General features: G+C 43.6%; 1 protein-coding gene across 1 annotated transcript in view; it reads right to left on the reverse strand.

Moving 5' to 3' along the window:
- The window catches only part of ADAMTSL3 (ADAMTS like 3), a 171,168-nt gene extending 164,664 nt beyond the window's left edge, over positions 1-6,504 (reverse strand). The window contains 6 exon segments of the mRNA XM_070953816.1: positions 3,278-3,365; positions 5,967-5,988; positions 6,274-6,363; positions 6,366-6,435; positions 6,438-6,476; positions 6,478-6,504. Coding sequence (XP_070809917.1) covers positions 3,278-3,365; positions 5,967-5,988; positions 6,274-6,363; positions 6,366-6,435; positions 6,438-6,476; positions 6,478-6,504 — 336 coding nt within the window.
- Between the last annotated feature and the right edge of the window lie 12,274 nt (positions 6,505-18,778).

Consider the following 18,778-nt stretch of genomic DNA (forward strand, 5'->3'; position numbering starts at 1 on the left):
CATCTATTCTCTGCCTCCAGAGTCCCAGCTGATTGGGAGGAAATGGGGATTTTGCAATAACCTTCCCCTGGATTGGGGAGGGAATGGAGATTTTACAGTATCCTTCCCCTGGAGTGGGGTGCGAATGGAGATTTTGCAATATCCTTCCCCTGCTACGCCCACCAAGCCACGCCCACCAAGCCATGCCACACCCACCAAGCCACTCCCACAGAACTGGTAGTAAAAATTTTTGAAACCCACCACTGGTAAATACCAACAGTTCACAGTTCACAGTTCACAACAGTCTTGTAATGACAACCTTAAGGGCACTTTGAACATTGTTTTACAATTCAGTTGGGTTAACTTACATTCCATGCATTTGGAAACATAACTAGCTGGACGTTTTCTAGAAACGGTATTTCTCTATAGATTATTTTCCAGTGTAGTTATATTATTCTTTCTAGCAACGCTGAGCATAAATCAAATACAGCGTGTATCAATACTCTTCTCCAAATTTTGTTTTGCACTAATAAAGCATCTCTCTAACCCATCACCTGTATCTAAATATCCACTGTCAAGCATCCTGAACATCATGAAGCTTCCCCTACATCCAGAACATGCTTGCATAGCAATCTGTCATCTTGAAATCAACAGGAATATAAAAGGAGCCACATTTTAAATATTCCCCATTGTCAGCTCTGACAGGATAATGGGGAATACTATCCTATCAGAGCTGAAGAAGCTTCTTGGATGAGAAGCGAAAACATCTTTTTTTTTTATTTATTTATATGCCGCCTTTCTCCGAAGACTCAGGGCGGCTTACAATGTGCTCAGCAATAGCCTTCATCCTTTTGTATATTTATACAAAGTCAGCTTATTGCCCCCACAAACTGGGTCCTCATTTCACCTACCTTAGAAAGGATGGAAGGCTGAGTCAACCTTGAGCCTTGGCGAGATTCGAACCCTGCAGTAATTGCAGGCAGCTGGTCTTAATAAGCTTAATAACAGGGTGCCTTAAACCCCTGTACTACCAAGGCTCTTCAAAGAAAAAACAAGAAAGTCCAGTTGCCTCCTGAAAAAAGCACCTTTGGGAGAACCACGAGTTGGATGACTAAGAATCTCTACAGACATTTTCATTTTTCAGGCAGAAATCTGGTTGCTGGTTTTGTCAATTCCTTATGTTGACCTCATGGCGTATATTTCAAAATCCGTTCGTTGCTCACGCTCTTCCACTATTGATATTGGCCTTGCAAATGCCTTAAATAAATAAAAGCCTGGTGGCGCAGCAGACTAATAGCCTGTTATTAACATTCAGCTGCCTGCAATTACTGCAAGTTCGAATCTCGCCAGGCTCAAGGTTGACTCAGCCTTCCATCCTTTCTAAGGTAGGTAAATTGAGGACCCAGTTTGTGGGGGCAATAAGCTGACTTTGTATAAAATATACAAAAAGTATGAAGGCTATTGCTTAACCCATTGTAAGCCACCCTGAGTCTCCGGAGAAGGGCGGCATATAAATCAAATAATAAAAAAAAAAGCAGTTTTATTGTGGTAACCTATTCCCAGTTCGATAGTGTTTGAGGAAGCTTTAAAGGGGGGAAAAACCATTCTACAATATAAAAACATATTAATACTCAAATACTTCTAAAGCAGGACTGAGCTCTCAGCTTCCCTCTTTACTACCCCATGTAGATTCTGCCAAAAAAAAGGGGGGGAGGAGTAACAGCTGTTTAGATCACAAGAATATTAACTAGAAAGCTACCATTAGTCATAAAGTAAAAGCAGAGGTTTGCGTAAGCTTTGCGGTTACATTGTCAATGCACAAGTATGTTGAAGATAACGCTAAATATTTCACAGACGAGTCTGCTTGACAAATTTGTAACTGTCTTTTGGGGGGAAACGGGGAGAGGTTTTGTATCTAATCTTCACCCATTTGCTTCTGGGCCCTTTTGCACAAGACTACACAACTACAAGTCAGTTAAGTTAAAAATGTGATAATTTCTTCCTCATGTTTGTCCTGCTGACCAAAACACTAGGGTACGATGAAGAACTCACAGATAATAGTTAAGCAATTATCTTATGTGGGAAATTGTAGATTCCTTTTGAAAGAAGAAGGAATTTATGACCCATAATTCCCAGCATAATTCTTCCATCCTTGCCTTTTGAGACAAGGGCTTTAGGGAGGTCTATTTCAGCAACATCTGGGGAGGGCAGAAGTTTTACCCTTAGGTAACAACTGTCTAGAGCAGTGATTCTCATCTAGTCCAACCCCCTGCTCACAAAGGAGACCTATACTAGGGATTCGAACCACCGACCTTTCTGATCGACAAGCTCAGTGTCTTAGCCACTGAGCCACCTAACTTATTTCTTTATTTAAAAGATCTGTATGGACACCCATCTTAAATATAATTCTGGACAGCTTATAACAACAATCAAACCCAGGCACTATAAAATCATAAACCATAAAACCAAAATACATCAGGGCTACACTTACAAGTTAGAAATAAAATATTGTCCATTTCTTGCCTTTTTAAAGATTAAATAAAATAAAATGTACTTAAAACAAAAAATGAAAAATGTACTTAATTTACTTAATTAATTAACTTACTTAACCAATTACTTAATTTACTTAATAAAAATAACTCAAATAAAATAAAATACAATTTACTTCCAAAGGTGCTTTTTCAAGAGGCAACTTGGACTTCCTGGTTATTCTTTGAAGACATTTCGCTTCTCATCCAAGAAGCTTCTTCAGCTCTGAGAAGAAGAGCTGAAGAAGCTTCTTGGATGAGAAGTGAAACGTCTTCAAAGAAAAATCAGAGCTGAAGAAGCTTCTTCGATGAGAAGCGAAAAGTCTTCAAAGAAAAATCAGCTGAAGAAGCTTCTTCGATGAGAAGCGAAATGTCTTCAAAGAAAAATCAGAGCTGAGGAAGCTTCTTGGATGAGAAGCGAAAGGTCTTCAAAGAAAACTCAGAGCTGAAGAAGCTTCTTCGATGAGAAGCTAAATGTTTTCAAAGAAAAACAAGAAAATCTAGTTGCCACTTGAAAAAGCATCTTTGGGACATCCACGACCTGGATGACTGAGAATCTCTGTATACAATTTACTATTATTATTTTTTTTTACTTCATACACAATTTACGTTTTGTTCTTTCTGAATTTTTTTTTTTAAAAAATACATTTTTGAGAGTCCTGGCCATATCGTCCCCTGAGTCGGCACTGCAAACCCATCTCCCTGCTCCTTGCCCAGTATTTTGACTATGACTTTTCTTCGTCTGATCCATGAGCACCGCTCTCGCTTACCTGCAGACGGACGCAGAGGGTGAGGGCAGCAGTCCAGAGGACCTTCCAAAACTGTCTGGTGGCATTGGCCTCGGCCATCTTCTCGGACCTTTATAAAAGAGCAGAAAAGGAATTTTTTTGGAGCTCGGAATGTGCAGTTCTCAAATGCCCCCTGCCAGAAACTGAATGACTAAAGCAAACTAGGTAAGCACTCCAAACCAACTTCTGGAAACGGCACAGCCTAAACAGTGGAGGTTTGTCCTGGCCAGGAATACAGAACTCACCAAGGAACAAAATGAGTCCAGCACAAAGACTGAGGGCACTTTCAATTAAAAGCAGGAGGACCTGGCCTTTTCCTTTGCTCCTTCCGCCAATTGATCGAGGCATAGGAGACCTTCTCTCCGTCCCCTCATCCGTCCCCTGCAGCCAAAAAAACGAAATCGAACCTGCTCCGCTATTTCAACACTTTTTTTTTTTTTTGCCTTGCTTCCCGACAAAAGAGGCGAAGGCCAGAACTTTTGAGCTGCCTTTGCCAAAACATCCAAGCCATGTTGGAAAAAACAACAGCTCTCGCTAACTTTGCAGAAAGGAAGGGAGAAGGGTTGGGGAGCGCAAAGCACGGATTGTTTGGTGGATTAGAAACAGAGAATCGTTCGCTGTTGTTGGTTTTGGTTTTAGTGGGGGTTTTGGGGTTTTTTTGTGTGTTTTTTTGGTCTTTGGTCTAAAAGGGCATCGTGAAATTGCCTTTCTTGCTGTGCCAAAGCAAATTCTTTTGTTAAAAGCTGCAGAGAGTTACGCGCAGAAGGCTGCACCAACTGCTGGTTTTACTCTCCCTTTCTGCGAAAAGCATTTTTTCCCCACCCAAAATCTAATTTGCAAGAAGTTTCTGATTTTAGCCAAACTGGGCTGGCAAGGCTCCATCTTCATAATATTACAGGGTGGGGGAGAGAGAGGTTTTTTTGCAGCGTTGCTCAAAGGTGAAGAGAACACGGGCAAGCGCCAGCCCCAGAGTTTCCCTCCATCAGGCACTCTCTTGTGCCTCTTCTCTTCCGGTCCACGTGCCAGGCGTGGCTGCCTGTCTTGCCGTGGCAGCGCTCCAAAAGGGTGCTTGAATGATGGAGAGACTAACTGTGCTTTTGAAGCGCCATGTCCAAGAGCCGCTTATTTCCGAGAAATTAAAACGCCTATAACTTCAGCGATTCGAGCTGCCTGAAAAAAAAAGTTGGGGATGAGCTTGTTTCCCAGAGACTTGACTCGTTTAGAAAAGACACAGGTAATCCTCGACTTACAAGGGTTCGAAATTATGACGGCACACCGAAAAAAGGGGACTTAGAAGTGTTTTCCACACCTACGACTGTTGCAAGTCACGTCTATCAAAATTCAGAAACAAAAAAACGTAGCTTTGGCTCCATTTTGCAGCTGTCATTTTCCTGTTTACAATCTGACTGACAGCCTTTGTGGTCCTGTCATATGGCTGGGAATTTTGGGAGGTCGAAATCCGACATGATTCTATTCCAAAGGTCAGCAGGCGGAGGGACGAAGGCATATTTGTGCTTTCTCTTTCTCTCTCTCTCGACACCTAAACACACAGGGTGTCAGGGTGGCAAGATCCAGGAAGACTGAGGCCTTCCTGGCTTATCTATAGGACTGAGTTATGCAACCTCCTGAATTCAGTTCAAAGATGCATTTCGGAATAAATGGGCACAGAGGTGTTACAAAAAGAAAAGGGCACCGGAAAAAGATCACTTAGGATCGTTTTTCACACTTTTGCAGCAGCCCCACAGCAACCGGTTCGTATTTATGACGGCTGCAGCGTCCCCGGGGATTATGCAATCCCCTTTTGCAACCTTCTCATGAGCAAAGTCAATGTGGGGGGAGGAAGCAGGGTTCGCTTAACAACCTTGTTATTAATTTAACACCTGAAAGTGGACTCACTTAACAACGGGGGCAAGAAAGTTTGCAAAATGGGGCAAAACCCACTTAACAACTGTCTCGCTTAGCCACAGAAATTTGGGGCTGGGGTGTGGTCATAAATTGAGGACTACCTGTACCAGTGGTGGGTTTCAAATTTTTTTACTACCGGTTCTGCGGGTGTGGCTTGGTGGGCATGGCATGGCTAGGTGGGTGTGGCTTGGTGGGCGTGGCAGGGGAAGGATACTGCAAAATCTCCATTCCTTCCCCACTCCAGGGGAAGGTTACTGCAAAATCCCCATTCCCTCCCCACTCCTGGGGGAAGGATATTGCAAAATCTCCATTCCCTCCCCAATCCAGGGGTAGGATACTGCAAAATCTCCATTTCTTCCTGATCAACTGGGACTTGGGAGGCAGAGAAAAGATGGGGGCGGGGCCAGTCAGAATTTTTACTACCGGTTCTCTGAACTACTCAAAATTTCCGCTACCGGTTCTCCAGAACTGGTCAGAACCTGCTGAAACCCACCTCTGACCTCTACGTAGAGGCTTACCTCGCATAACTGCAGTTCGGAGCAACCCACATCCAACATAGCCCTCGCCCCCACACCAAAAAAAATTCATGACATATTTACAGTTTTCTTAGAAAGAACATGAAAATAGTTTGCAATGGCCTTGCTCTGGATGTTGTTCACCTTCTCTGTTCATCTCTGGGAATATTTCTCTCATCCAAATTTAAACTAGGCCCAACCCTGTTTTAAGTTTCTCAGCTCAACCAAGGTCAAACAGACAGGCATTCAACTTGAAAATAAAGCCGACATTGCCTGTATCAACATCAAGACAGAAGGGCTTAATAGGAAAGATATTTTCCTCCTCCCTGTCCTCTTTTTTTATATATATAAGATTTAATACTTTCCCTGCAGATAAAGCCTTCTACCAAAATATCTTCCCTTGGACCGCTTAAACCCCTGAAGAAAAAAATGCATGCATACATAAATAAATAAAAGGCATCAGAGTGGCGAAGTTTTAGATCAAAGCTAGTCAGACATGGTATCAAATCCTTCCTTGGCTACGGAACGGAAGCCAGCGATTCGCTCAAGCTATCTCGCAGGATTGTTGTGAAGAGCAAAAAGGGAGAACATCCTGATTGTAGGTGGAAAAACAGAGATAATCTTGAAGAATGCAGCAGCCGATACAGAAACATCACCTTGGCCTGGAGAGCAAAGAGGGGGCAGGGAGGTGAGGAGGAAACTCAAAATTGACCCACCTTGACCGTCTCAACAGGACGCCACCAAGAAGATCTAACACTAATAAGAGTTGGAAGGGACCTCGGAGGTCATCTAGTCCAACCCCCTGCTCAATAAGGAGACCTGTACTAGGGATTCGAACCGCCGAATTGCCGACCTTTCTGATCGACAAGCTCCGGGTCTTAGCCGCTGAGCCACCTAGACAATCTGTTAAGTTTTCGAGATTCTTTTTTATATATATATATATATATATATATATATATATATATATATATATATAGCTAGAAATGGATCTATTTAGGTCTCCCACCTAGCAGTTAGAGCTTGCTAGGTGTTAGAAAGGAAAAAAGCCCAGAACCGAGTAGATGTGATTCTACTGAGCTGGAGCTACAAAAAAAACCTTGGCTACGTAGGGAAAACCTGGCTAGAAGAAAAACACACATAAACCCTACGAAGAAGTAAGAAAATTGATATTGTACCTTTACAGGGAGGATATGGGTGTGGCCTACTGATGACAGCTAACGAGCTAGAAATGGATCTATTTAGGTCTCCTACCTAGCAGTTAGAGCTTGCTAGGTGTTAGAAAGGAAAAAAGCCCAGAACCGAGTAGATGTGATTCTACTGAGCTGGAGCTACAAAAAAAATCTTGGCTACGTAGGGAAAATCTGGCTAGAAGAAAAACATATACATATACATATATATATATATATATATATATATATATATATATATATATATATATATATATATATATATATATTTGTTTTCTCAGGTTTTCGCGGGTGTTTGTATGTAGGTCTTTGGTTATTCGGGTCTTCTCCCACGTAAAATTGGAAGTGTCTTGGCGACGTTTCGACGAAGTCTCATTCGTCATCTTCAGGCTGGTGTTCTCGGCTTCGTGCTTCCAGGAGCAATGTGAGATCGCAGCTGTCTCTTCCTTCCTTATATATATATATATATACACATACATACATACACATACACCCTATAAAAGTGAAGTTTCAAAAGTTCTCATCATGTTTGTTTCCTGGCCTGGCCTGGCCTACCTCAAAAGGCTGACAAAGAGTGGGTTTATACAAATAGAAATAGGCTGATTGCACATTAACCCAACTCATGTAGTTTGCAGTTCTGTGGTTGAGTTTACTCAATGCATTTAACCAGATCTGTTAAAAAACCTACCACAGGCTATGCTTATTTAGTTTTAATCTTGGCTTCTTCTTTTTTTTTTTTTAATGGCTTGGCAGGTTTTAAGTACCAAGCTCATATATTTAGTTTATCCTTCAGTAATTTTTTGGTTTTTTTTTTGCAAAGCCAGAAAACAGTTAAATCTTAACTGTACAAATTCCAATCCAGAACACCGATTCATATGATGTGCATTGTGAAAATGCAGGCCATGTGTGCCACCTTGTGCAAAATAAGGAGAGCAAGAGAACGCTCCTCATTCCAGAGATATCACTTTAAGGAAACTTTAAATCAAAAGTATGGGAATTAAAAGATCTGACGAAAGAAACTGCCAAATTTATCCCTCGGCCAATTTGGTTTGGTCAAGAGCCACTCTGTAAGAATCGCACTTTCAGACTTTTTTTTAAAAAAAAAAAATCTGTTCCTGCATTGAGATACCGTGTTTCCCCGAAAATAAGACCCTGTCTTATATTTTTTTTGAACCCTGAAATAAGCGCTTGGCCTTATTGCCATGTGCTCAAAAGCCAGATTGGGTTTATTATCAGGGGAGGTCTTATTTTGGGGGAAACAGGGTACTTACATGTATGTTATCCTAAGCAGTGCTACGAAATTGATTTAAATTTCCAAATAAGGGTTTAGAAATCACATCCAAGTAATGTTTAAGTCTGCAATGCCACTGGAACTTCGTTCTCTTGCATTTCTTCCATACGCCGTCTCTGTGTCACAGCAGGGATTAAGCCAACAAAGGTCACACACTATTGGCTTTGAAATGGGATAGGATACAAAAATGCCTGGGATGTCGGTTACATAATGTAGAAGGGCAGGCAGGCTATAGTGGATGGCATTAAGTGCCTGCTGCCTTAGCCACGTTACGACAAAGCCACGATCCGTGGTTTCCAATCTGCCACTGTTGAGCTCACCCAACATGCAAAGCCCGAACCTAGCAATCCACTTTACAAATAGAATAGAGTAGAGTAGAGTAGAGTAGAGTAGAGTAGAATAGAATAGAATAGAATAGAATAGAATAGAATAGAATAGAATAGAATAGAATAATAGAGTAGAGTAGAGAAAAGTAAAGTAGAATAGAATAGAACAGAACAGAACAGAATAATAGAGTAGAGTAGAGTAGAGTAGATTACAATAGAATAGAATAGAGCAGAGCAGAGCAGAGCAGAGCAGAACAGAACAGAACAGAACAGAATAATAGAGTAGAGTAAATAGAATAGAATAGAATAGAATAGTAGAGAAGAGTAGAGAAGAGTAGAATAGAGTAGAACAGAACAGAACAGAACAGAACAATAGAGTAGACTAAACTAGACTAGACTAGACTAGACCAGAACAGAACAGAACAGAATAGAACAGAATAGAACAGAACAGAATAGAAAATAGAATTCTTTTATTGGCCAAGTGCGATTGGACACACAAGGAATTTGTCTTTGGTGTATAAGCTCTCAGTGTACATAAGGCGAATAAAAGACATTCATCAAGAATAAAAACATACAACACTTAGTGATAGTCAAGGTTACTAATAAGCGATCAAATCGTACTAGGAAACAAATAAAAACAATATATATTGAAAGATACAAGCAACATGGTTATAGCCATAAGTGGGAAGAGATAGATACTAGGAAGGAAGAGAAGAGTAATAGTAATACAGTTTATTATTATTAAATGAGTGTAATGCCAGCCAGTCTCTATGAATAGTCTGGAAAACTTTTGCTAAGTATATTTTGACTGGTTGTCCTTTTTTTCAATCTGCAGTTATTCAGCTGCAGGCACAGCCTGCTGCGTTCCAGGGGTTCAAGGCTGTTGCTCTGACTCCCTTTCCTCAATTTATTGCCGCCACCATCACGTGAAAAGAGGTAAGTAATGTTGATTTTCTCCAACACGCTAGACTGATATGTGGCCGGCTAGCTGGCTACTCAGTAGCTCAAGGCACTGTGCAAATCCCAGCGATTTGGTTTCCCTCAATCTTCATCCAAGATTAATACAACGGCTTAAAACAGGCCAGGTCACCCCATGGCTGATGCCTCTTCTTATTTTGCACAAGGCGGCCCACATGGGCTCCGTTTCCACAATGCACATACTAATTGGTGTTCTGGATTGGAATTTGTAGAGTTAAGATTAACTGTAAACAATAACAACAATAAAGTTGTTATTGTTATTGTCTTTATTCATTAAATATCAGACTCAGTCAACTGAACATTCAAACATGCATCACAAATATCATTGACTGGTGCTAATGGTTGATATGGGTTGCTGCCAGCATCCTAGGCATCAACCAAGTACCTTCTTAAGATGTACGATGTTCCAAGTAGCACAGTTTTTTGCAGTTCCGCTGGTGTTATTGCAGGAAGCTGCAATTTCTTGATGTATCTTATAAAATTCTTGGATGTGGTACTACTACTACTACTACTATTATTATTATTATTATTATTATTATTATTATTATTATTATTATTATTATTATTATTATTATTATTATTTACTTTATTCATTAAACATGAAACTCAGTCAACTGAACATTCAAAAATCTGAATCTACCTAAGATGATCCAAATGCATCACAAATACCATTGACTGGTGCTAATGGTTGATACGGGTTGCTGCCAGCGTCCTAGGCATCAACCAAGTACCTTCTTAAGATGTACGACGTTCCAAGTAGCACATTTTTTTGCAGTTCCGCTGGTGTTATTGCAGGAAGCTGCAATTTGTTGATGTATCTTATAAAATTCTTGGACGTGGTACTATATTATTATTATTATTATTATTATTATTATTATTATTATTATTATTATTATTATTATTAATTTACTTTATTCATTAAACATGAAACTCAGTCAACTGAACATTCAAAAATGCATCACAAATACCACTGACTGGTGCTAATGGTTGATACGGATTGCTGCCAGCGTCCTAGGTATCAACCAAGTATCTTCTTAAAATATATAATGTTCCAAGTAGCTCAGTATTATTATTATTATTATTATTATTATTATTATTATTATTATTATTATTATTATTTAATCTTTAGTGAGATTCACAGCCTTTGAGGCTGGTTAATAGCTCAGCAGCTCGAGTCCTAACCAAGGACCCAGGAACTGTTAAGGTATCGTCAGAGGATGTAAGCATTTCCGAGTAAGGTGGTTTTTTGTAGAGTCAAAATGTTCAAGTCCGCTAAATTTAGAATTTCTAAATAGCGAGGTAGCCCTTTGGGTATTGCTCCAAAGGCTCCAATTACGATTGGTAACTTGGTATCAACCAAGTATCTTCTTAAAATATATAATGTTCCAAGTAGCTCATTATTATTATTATTATTATTATTATTATTATTATTATTATTATTATTATTATTATTATTATTATTATTTGTTGTTGTTGCTGTTGTTGTTGTTGTTTCTGGCTTTGCAAAAAAAAAAACACAATTACTGAAGGATAAACTAAATAGACGAGCTTGTTTCATGGCTAAGCGAAAAGGCGAGCTTGCTTCTTCCCAACTCTGCCCCCCCCCCCCACCGCTCCTTCTTCAGACCCGGAGATAACGGCGCTCTCTCCACATGCTCAGAGGCTACTTCCCTCTACCGCCCAGAAGGAGGGGAAGAGAGCCCTCAACCTCTCCGGGTGGCGTCCACCCCCCCACCCACCCCCCACCCCCCACCCAAGGGCGAAAGCGGGCGGAGAAGAAGAGCGAAAGGAAGGCGCCCCTCCCGCCTCGCCCCGGGTCCTTTGGGGTGGGTGGGGGGGTTCTCTGCCCGCCACCCACCTCGCGCGGCGGCGTTTCTCTCGTGGGAGGGCGGGTTCCTCTCCTTCGGTGCCTCCTGAGCGGGGAAGGGTCAGCAGAACGGGCGGAAAGAAGAGCTCCTCCGGTCCAAAGCAGAGTCCCGGGACGTCGCCGGAGGCTTGCAAGAAGGCAGCTGGCAAGCGAACAAGTGCCCGCCCTTCCAAGCGAGCAGGCGGGACGGTTAGGGCTCGCTCGCTCGCCCGTCCGCCCGCCTGCCTGCCTGCCTTCCAGGCTGCTGCAAGCCCACCGCCCAGCCCAAGTCCTGGGAAGTCAAGTTCCCCAATCCAGGGGTGAAATCCAGCAGGTTCTGACAGGTTCTGGAGAACCGGTAGCGGAAATTTTGAGCACTTCGGAGAACCGGCAAATACCATCTCTGGCTGGCCCCAGGAGTGGGGTGGGAATGGGGATTTTGCAATATCCTTCACCCAAAGTGAGGTGGGAATGGAGATTTTGCAATATCCTTCCCCCTGGAGTGGGGGGGAATGGAGATTTTGCAATATCCATCCCCCCCAGGAGTGGGGTGGGAATGGAGATTTTGCAATATCCTTCCCCTGGAGTGGGGTGGGAATGGAGATTTTGCAGTATCCTTCCCCCAGGAGTGGGGTGGGAATCCTTCCCCCCAGGAGTGGGGTGGGAATGGAGATTTTGCAATATCCTTCCCCCCAGGAGTGGGATGGGAATGGGGATTTTGCAATATCCTTCCCCCTGGAGTGGGGTGGGAATGGAGATTTTGCAATATCCTTTCCCCTGGAGTGGGGTGGGAATGGAGATTTTGCAATATCCTTTCCCAGGAGTGGGGTGGGAATGGAGATTTTGCAATATCCTTCCCCTGGAGTGGGGTGGGAATGGAGATTTTGCAATATCCTTCCCCCTGGAGTGGGGTGGGAATGGGGATTTTGCAGTATCCTTCCCCTGCCACGCCCACCAAGCCACGCCCACAGAACTGGTAGTAAAAAAAAAATTGGATTTCACCACTGCCCCAATCCACGTCTCTCCGCCCGGCCCGGAGTGGGAGCCGCGCGCTCAAGAATACGCGTGGACAGCGCCTCCGCCGCTTGCTAGCCAAGCCAGGCAACCGAGCGCAAGGAGCAAGCCACCCACGCCCAGCCCCGGGGTTGAAGCCAGCAGCTAGTTTGGGAATGCGGGGAAAGCAGGGAGGAGTTGCTGACACGCGTCGGCTCCCGGGGAGTGTTGGGTGGGGGCACGTGGGAAGAGTGGGAGGGTGGAAATTCCACTTGATGCCGCCCTGGGGTTCTTTGAAGCCCCAGAAACAGCCTCGCGCAGATTTTTGCGCGAGCCGAAGCCAACGCAGGGGGGGGGCTAATCGACCGACTGGGATAACCACGAAACGAGGCGGGAAAAAAAGATAGGGAGGGGGCAGTGGTGAAATCTGAATTATTTTACTACCGGTTCTGTCGGCATGGCTTGGTGGGCATGGTGTGTGTGTGGCTTGGTGGGCTGGCAGGGGAAGGATACTGCAAAATCTCCATTCCCACCCCACTCCAGGGGAAGGATATTGCAAAATCCCCATTCCCACCCCACTCCGGAGGCCAGCCAGAGGCGGTATTTGCCGGATCTCTGAACTGCTCAAAATTTCCGCTACCAGTTCGCCAGAACCTGTCAGAACCTGCTGGATTTCACCCCTGCACCAGCCCCAGCCCTAGGCTGTTCTATTTAACCACATTTTCTAAGCCATGCGCATGTGTGCAAGCCGCGCATGTGAGCAAAGGAAGGCAAAAGCTTCTTTTGCGGATCCTGCCTTAGAATCATTTCAACCTCCACACCAAACATAGAAGGTTTCCACAATTTTGGCCCCTGCTGTAGAGCTCACTGATTTCAAAGGATGACAGGGAATACCGATAGTTTGTCACCTTAAAAGAAAAAAAGGCTTAAAAAAAACCCCCTCACGTGTGAATGCACACAGCCTCTCTGGAAGGTTTTCCGGGAATAACCTTTAATAAATAATATAAAGTTCGAATAACTTAGGTAATATAACGGGAGGGGGGGGAGGGGGGGCAGGTGCCAACTGCTAATCTACCTTTCTGGCTAGAGTCATTTCCTTATCTACAATATTACTCCAGCTTTTCCTCTGGGGACTTAAAGTGAGTTCATGCACTTCTTTGGCCAATTTTTTACCTCCTTAGTTCTGCGAGCTGAACCACAGCTCCCAAACATCCCTAGTCGTTTGCAACTCATGCTCATTTGATATTATTGCAGGGAGGAAAACAAACCACGAACTCCGGCTGTTTCTGCAAAACTGGGACTAGAAGCTACAATCCGACCAGGCCAATACCATCACCCCTCCCCCATCCTCCCCCACCCCGCTTCTTACCTGTTTTCCCGGAAAGGTGCCTCTATAGGGGGGAAGAACCCCTCTCCTCTCTATTGCATCCAAGAAAAGGGACCTTGGAGGTCTTCTAGTCCAACCCTCCTCGAGCAGGAGACCCTATGCCATTTCAAACCAGTGGCTGTCCCAGTCTCTTCTTAAAAAACCTCCAGTGATGAAGCAGGCAGGGAAAAAAGGACCAGTTGCCAGCCAGCTGCTCACAAATATTAGGAGAAGCTCCGCTTAGACGCCTTCCCGTTCTCTAAAAACTTTTGCTTTTTCAGTCTCTTATTCCACCTGGGAGGGAACGAAGTGGCCCGTTTGCCAGTAGCGCCCCCCCCCTCCACTCCTCCACTCTCTGGAAGGGGCCAAGGAAAGCGTGGCGCGGCCACGAGATCAGCCGACCGCCACAATATCTAATTAGCCCATCATCCCCGCCGCCATGGCTTAAAATACGCATCGCGAAACCACAAAATCCAGGAAAGCGTTGAAGGAGTTTAGCTGGCTCCGGATTGCAAGCTCGGCTATCGTTGGAGAAGGAGCGCCCCCTAGTGGAATGACTAGGTACTCGCGTGGGGGAAAAGTTTGTCCCGTGATATATGCCCGACACCTGTGCTCAGGGCAGCTACCAACGAAGGAGAAGATTCTGTAACTCAGGGTTGAAAGGAAAGGTCCTTGGTGCTCTTTGAGCTTGCTCGTTTTCTTACAGACGTTTCATTAACCTAACTAGGTAACATCATCAGTGTTAGAAGGGAGCAAAACCCCACTCCCAGCTTTTGTAGGGATGAACTGCCACTTTTCAGGAAATTAATCTATATATATAAAAATGTGAAAACCACTCACGCATTAATCACGAAATCTCCAGAACCGTAAAGCCTACAAACTTGAAATTTGCCATGTATGTTCCTCTTGGCTTCTAGGTGCTCACTAAGAAAGTGGCTTGACCCCATCCTTGCGGTTTTAAATTTATAATTGGTTTTAACTGGGTTATTTTAAATTGATGGCCAAAATTTTTTAATGTTTTTTAAATTGCTTTTAAATTTTATATGTTGTGTTTTTTACTGTGGCTGTTCACCGCCCTGAGTCCTGTTGGAGAAGGGCGGAATACAAATTAAATAAATAATCATAATCATAATAATAATAATAATAATAAAGGATTTTTCAAAATGACCATCAGAGCATTAGTATAGCATTTCCTATATTATTATTAACACGCTCTGATGCTAAGGAGTTGTACTCCCCCTCCCCACCTCAAAAGAAACCTGTTCCAAATGCAAAACACAAGCAGAGGAGAGGAGTTTCACTTTCAGTTTTACTTTTACAGCAGGAAGCAGCTTTACTACAGAACAGTTGAGCTAAGCCACGGCCAGCCTCCTTCATATCTCCTTCTTGCTCACACAGCAAATACTGTTTGAGTTTCCAAACACCCCTCAACTCTCTCACACACTGACAGGACGCTAGCCAGATGAATACCGATGGATGCTGCGGGCTGGGACATTCTACTCCCTCTCCCCCTCTGTTCCAACTGCCAATTGCATTATATTAACACACTCTGATGCTACAGAATTACACATTCTACATTAAGTTTCAGGCTGCAAGTGTCAATTTATCAAGCCCGGGCACATAGTTTTGTAGCGAGCGTCCACTAGTTAAAATTAAATACATTTTGCTTCTCATCCAAGAGCTGAAGAATGGATGAGAAGCGAAACGTTTTCAAAGAAAAACCAGAAAGTCCAGTTGCCTCTTGACAACCAGGACATGGATGACTGAGAATCTCCGTAGACAATTAAAATTAAACTTACTAGAATTCCTATAACACATGAAACCACATGCTAGCCAAATATTAAACATACACACAAGCCAGGGTGTTGGATGGATTTAGACTATTAGGGAATGGTTTCATAAGGCATGCAAAGGAAAAGATCATAATCATCCATTTTGGGGTAAACCATGGTAAATGTATGAAACCCCGTTGTAGGTTTTCCATATCTGCACTACACACCTGCAAAATTCCAACTTGGCCTGTAGATGGCAGCCCAGAGATCAAAAATTCTCACTGCTGCCCTCAAGTGACCATCTGGATGTTTGCAGCCCAGATTTGTCCACCCTGCTCAGTGATTATTATTGGAAGCACACTAACTGGATTGTGTAAGGGCCATGTTGCAAAAAATAAAATAATAATAAATAAAAATACGCAGTGAATTGTTGAAAACCATAATCTAGCATGTGTGTGTTTTTAGACTCATTGCTAAAGGCTGAGATCTCGGGTGCTTTGGTGCTTTTCCTCCAACTGAAGAGGACTTAACTTCTAAAGAAAGAAATAAGAGTTTTCAGAATCTGAAAAGAAGCTCGAAGATTACTGCCTGTCTCTTAGAACTGCCCCATTGATTTTCAAAGCACGGTTCTTAGCAGCTGTCGCTGTTGTTCCCTCTGGCATCGAGAGCTAAAAGAAAAGAATGCCACGGAGGCACCATGCATCACCCTTCAGACTGCAGAATGCCTGCTCTGCCCACCCACTCCTGGTCAGCTGTAAATCCGGCTCTTTAGCCGCCAGTTTAATGATTAAGTCCTGAGGCCGTGGAGCGCAGTGGCCAGGACAAGAGAGATGCCCACGCCAAACCAAGCCCAGCCTTTGAAGGCAGCAGGTGCAAAACTCTTGCCAGACCGCCAAAAATAATAGGGGATGGAAGCATAATTATGTTCTTCCTCCCCGAAGGTTAAATTTAAAAGAAAAAGAAGGCAGCTGGTCTTTAAAAGCTAACGCTGGTGGGCATTTTTTTTTCTTTTCCTTTTGCTTTTAGCAATGGGCAGGAAGTTATTGAGCGAGACAAAGGAAGGTGTACCTCCCACTTGGGCCTTGAAGACTGCTGCACAAATACGCCAATAGCAGTCTTTACTTTCCAACTTATGGCTATTCCAAAGACTTTGCGCTGGAGAACTTGCCTTCCTACAAGCGGGGCAGGATGATTGCTAAGCCGGATTTATTATTTGCCGTGATTTTTTTTCTCTCTCCAGCAAGCCTAAAAGGTAAAGGTTCTCCTCGCACATATGTGCTAGTCATTCCTGACTCTAGGGGGCGGTGCTCATCTCCGTTTCAAAGCGGAAGAATCAGTGCTGTCCAAAGACATTTCCGTGGTCATGTGGACGGCATGACTCAACACCAAAGGCGCACGGAACGCTGTTGCCTTCCCACTAAAGGTGGTCCCTATTTTTCTACTTGCATTTTTTTATGTGCTTTCGAACTGCTAGGTTGGCAGAAGCTGGGACAAGTAATGGGAGCTTACCCTGTTACGCGGCACTAGGGATTCGAACCGCTGAACTGCCGACCTTTCCATCAACAAGCTCAGCATCTTAGCCACTGAGCCACCGCATCCCCTTGCAAGTCTAGAGTAACCCAATACATCAGGGCAGCTGGAAAACACAGCTTGATTTACAACCATTCATTTAGTGACTGTTGGAAGTTAAATGGCGCTGGAAAAAGGTGGATTGCAACTGGTCCTCACGCTTAACGACTGTCGTGGCATCCCCGTGGTCATGTAATTCAATTCAATTCAGTTTGTTAGAGTCATAGAGGAGAGACCAGAGCAAATAAAAACACTCAGTAAATATACAATTAAAAATTCTAGTATAAAATAATAAATCACAAACTAAAATCTGTGATAAAATCCAGTCTGTCAATTATACATGGTCTAACTATATTAAAATTACAATCCATAGACTGTGTGGCCAGCTTAATAGTAAAACGGAAAGGAATAAGCGGTGCAAAGGGTTTAGCAATAGCATTTACACTTATATGCCGCGTTACTTTTAATAAAGTAAAAAAATAATATAATAAGGTAAAAAATAATATAAGAAGGTAAAAAAAATAAGGTAAACTGCTCCAAACTCGATTGCAGAAAATACAACCAGCAATAGAGTGGTCAATGCCTGGAATGCACTACCTGACTCTGTGGCTTCATCCCCAAACCCCCCAAATTTTAACCTAAGACTGTCTACTGTTGACCTCACTCCATTCCTAAGAGGTCTGTAAGGGGCGTGCATAAGAGCACCAGAGTGCCTACCGTCCCTGTCCTAATGTTTCTTCTATTTGTATCTATTTTATGTATCCAATCCATGCTTATACTTATTATCAAATACATTCTTGACAAATAAATAAATAAAAATAAAATAAAATAAATGGCTCGGTTTTTCAGCCATTTAACCGGAGAACAATCAGCACAGGGAGTTTACGTGTAGTCATCCCAGCCGATCCTGGAGAGTTTGCAACCTTGCCATGAGCTCTACCTGCATCCTCTTCCTTTTAGTCCTGCAGGCCATTTTGATGCCAGCATTCTTCTTCTTCTTCTTCTTCTTCTTCTTCTTCTTCTTCTTCTTCTTCTTCTTCTTCTTCTTCTTCTTCTTCTTCTTCTTCTTCTCCTTCTCCTTCTCCTTCTCCTTCTCCTTCTCCTTCCTCTTCCTCCTTCTCCTCCTCCTCCTCTTCCTCTTCTTCTTCTTCTTCCTCTTCTTCTTCTTCCTCCTCCTCCTCCTCTTCTTCTCCTTCTCCTCCTTCTTCCTCCTCTTCCTCCTTCTCCTCTTCTTCTTCTTCCTCCTCCTCTTCTTCTTCTTCTTCTTCCTTTTTCTTCCTCCTCCTCTTCCTCCTTCTCCTCCTCCTCCTCTTCTTCTTCTTCCTCTTTTTCTTCCTCCTCTTCTTCTTCCTCTTCTTCCTCCTCCTCCTCCTCCTCTTCTTCTCCTTCTCCTTCTTCTCCTTCCTCCTCCTCCTCCTCCTCCTCCTCTCCTCCTCCTCCTCCTTTAATGAATGACCAGGTGAGAGTGCACCTTGGCAACCGATCCCGCCTCCCCTCTCACGGGGGGCTCGGCCTCTTTTTGTTTCTGTGCGCACAGGTTGTGTTTAAAGGAGGCGCGATGCGTCCCAGCCTCGAGGCTCCGTGGAACGCCTGGCAAGCTTGGCCATGGGTGGGAGGAAAAGCGTCCGGAGCCCGAAAGGTGCCCTTCGCCCACCCTCCAGCTCCCAACCGGCCGGAGCATCGTCCTCCCTGCTCGGCCGCGGTCCCCTTAAAAGAGCCCAGGCTTTGCCCCGCG

Source organism: Pituophis catenifer, unplaced genomic scaffold (genome assembly GCF_029215685.1).
Source record: "Pituophis catenifer annectens isolate HBS135680 unplaced genomic scaffold, rPitCat1.0.hap2 SCAF_14, whole genome shotgun sequence".
NCBI classification, from domain to species: domain Eukaryota; kingdom Metazoa; phylum Chordata; class Lepidosauria; order Squamata; family Colubridae; genus Pituophis; species Pituophis catenifer.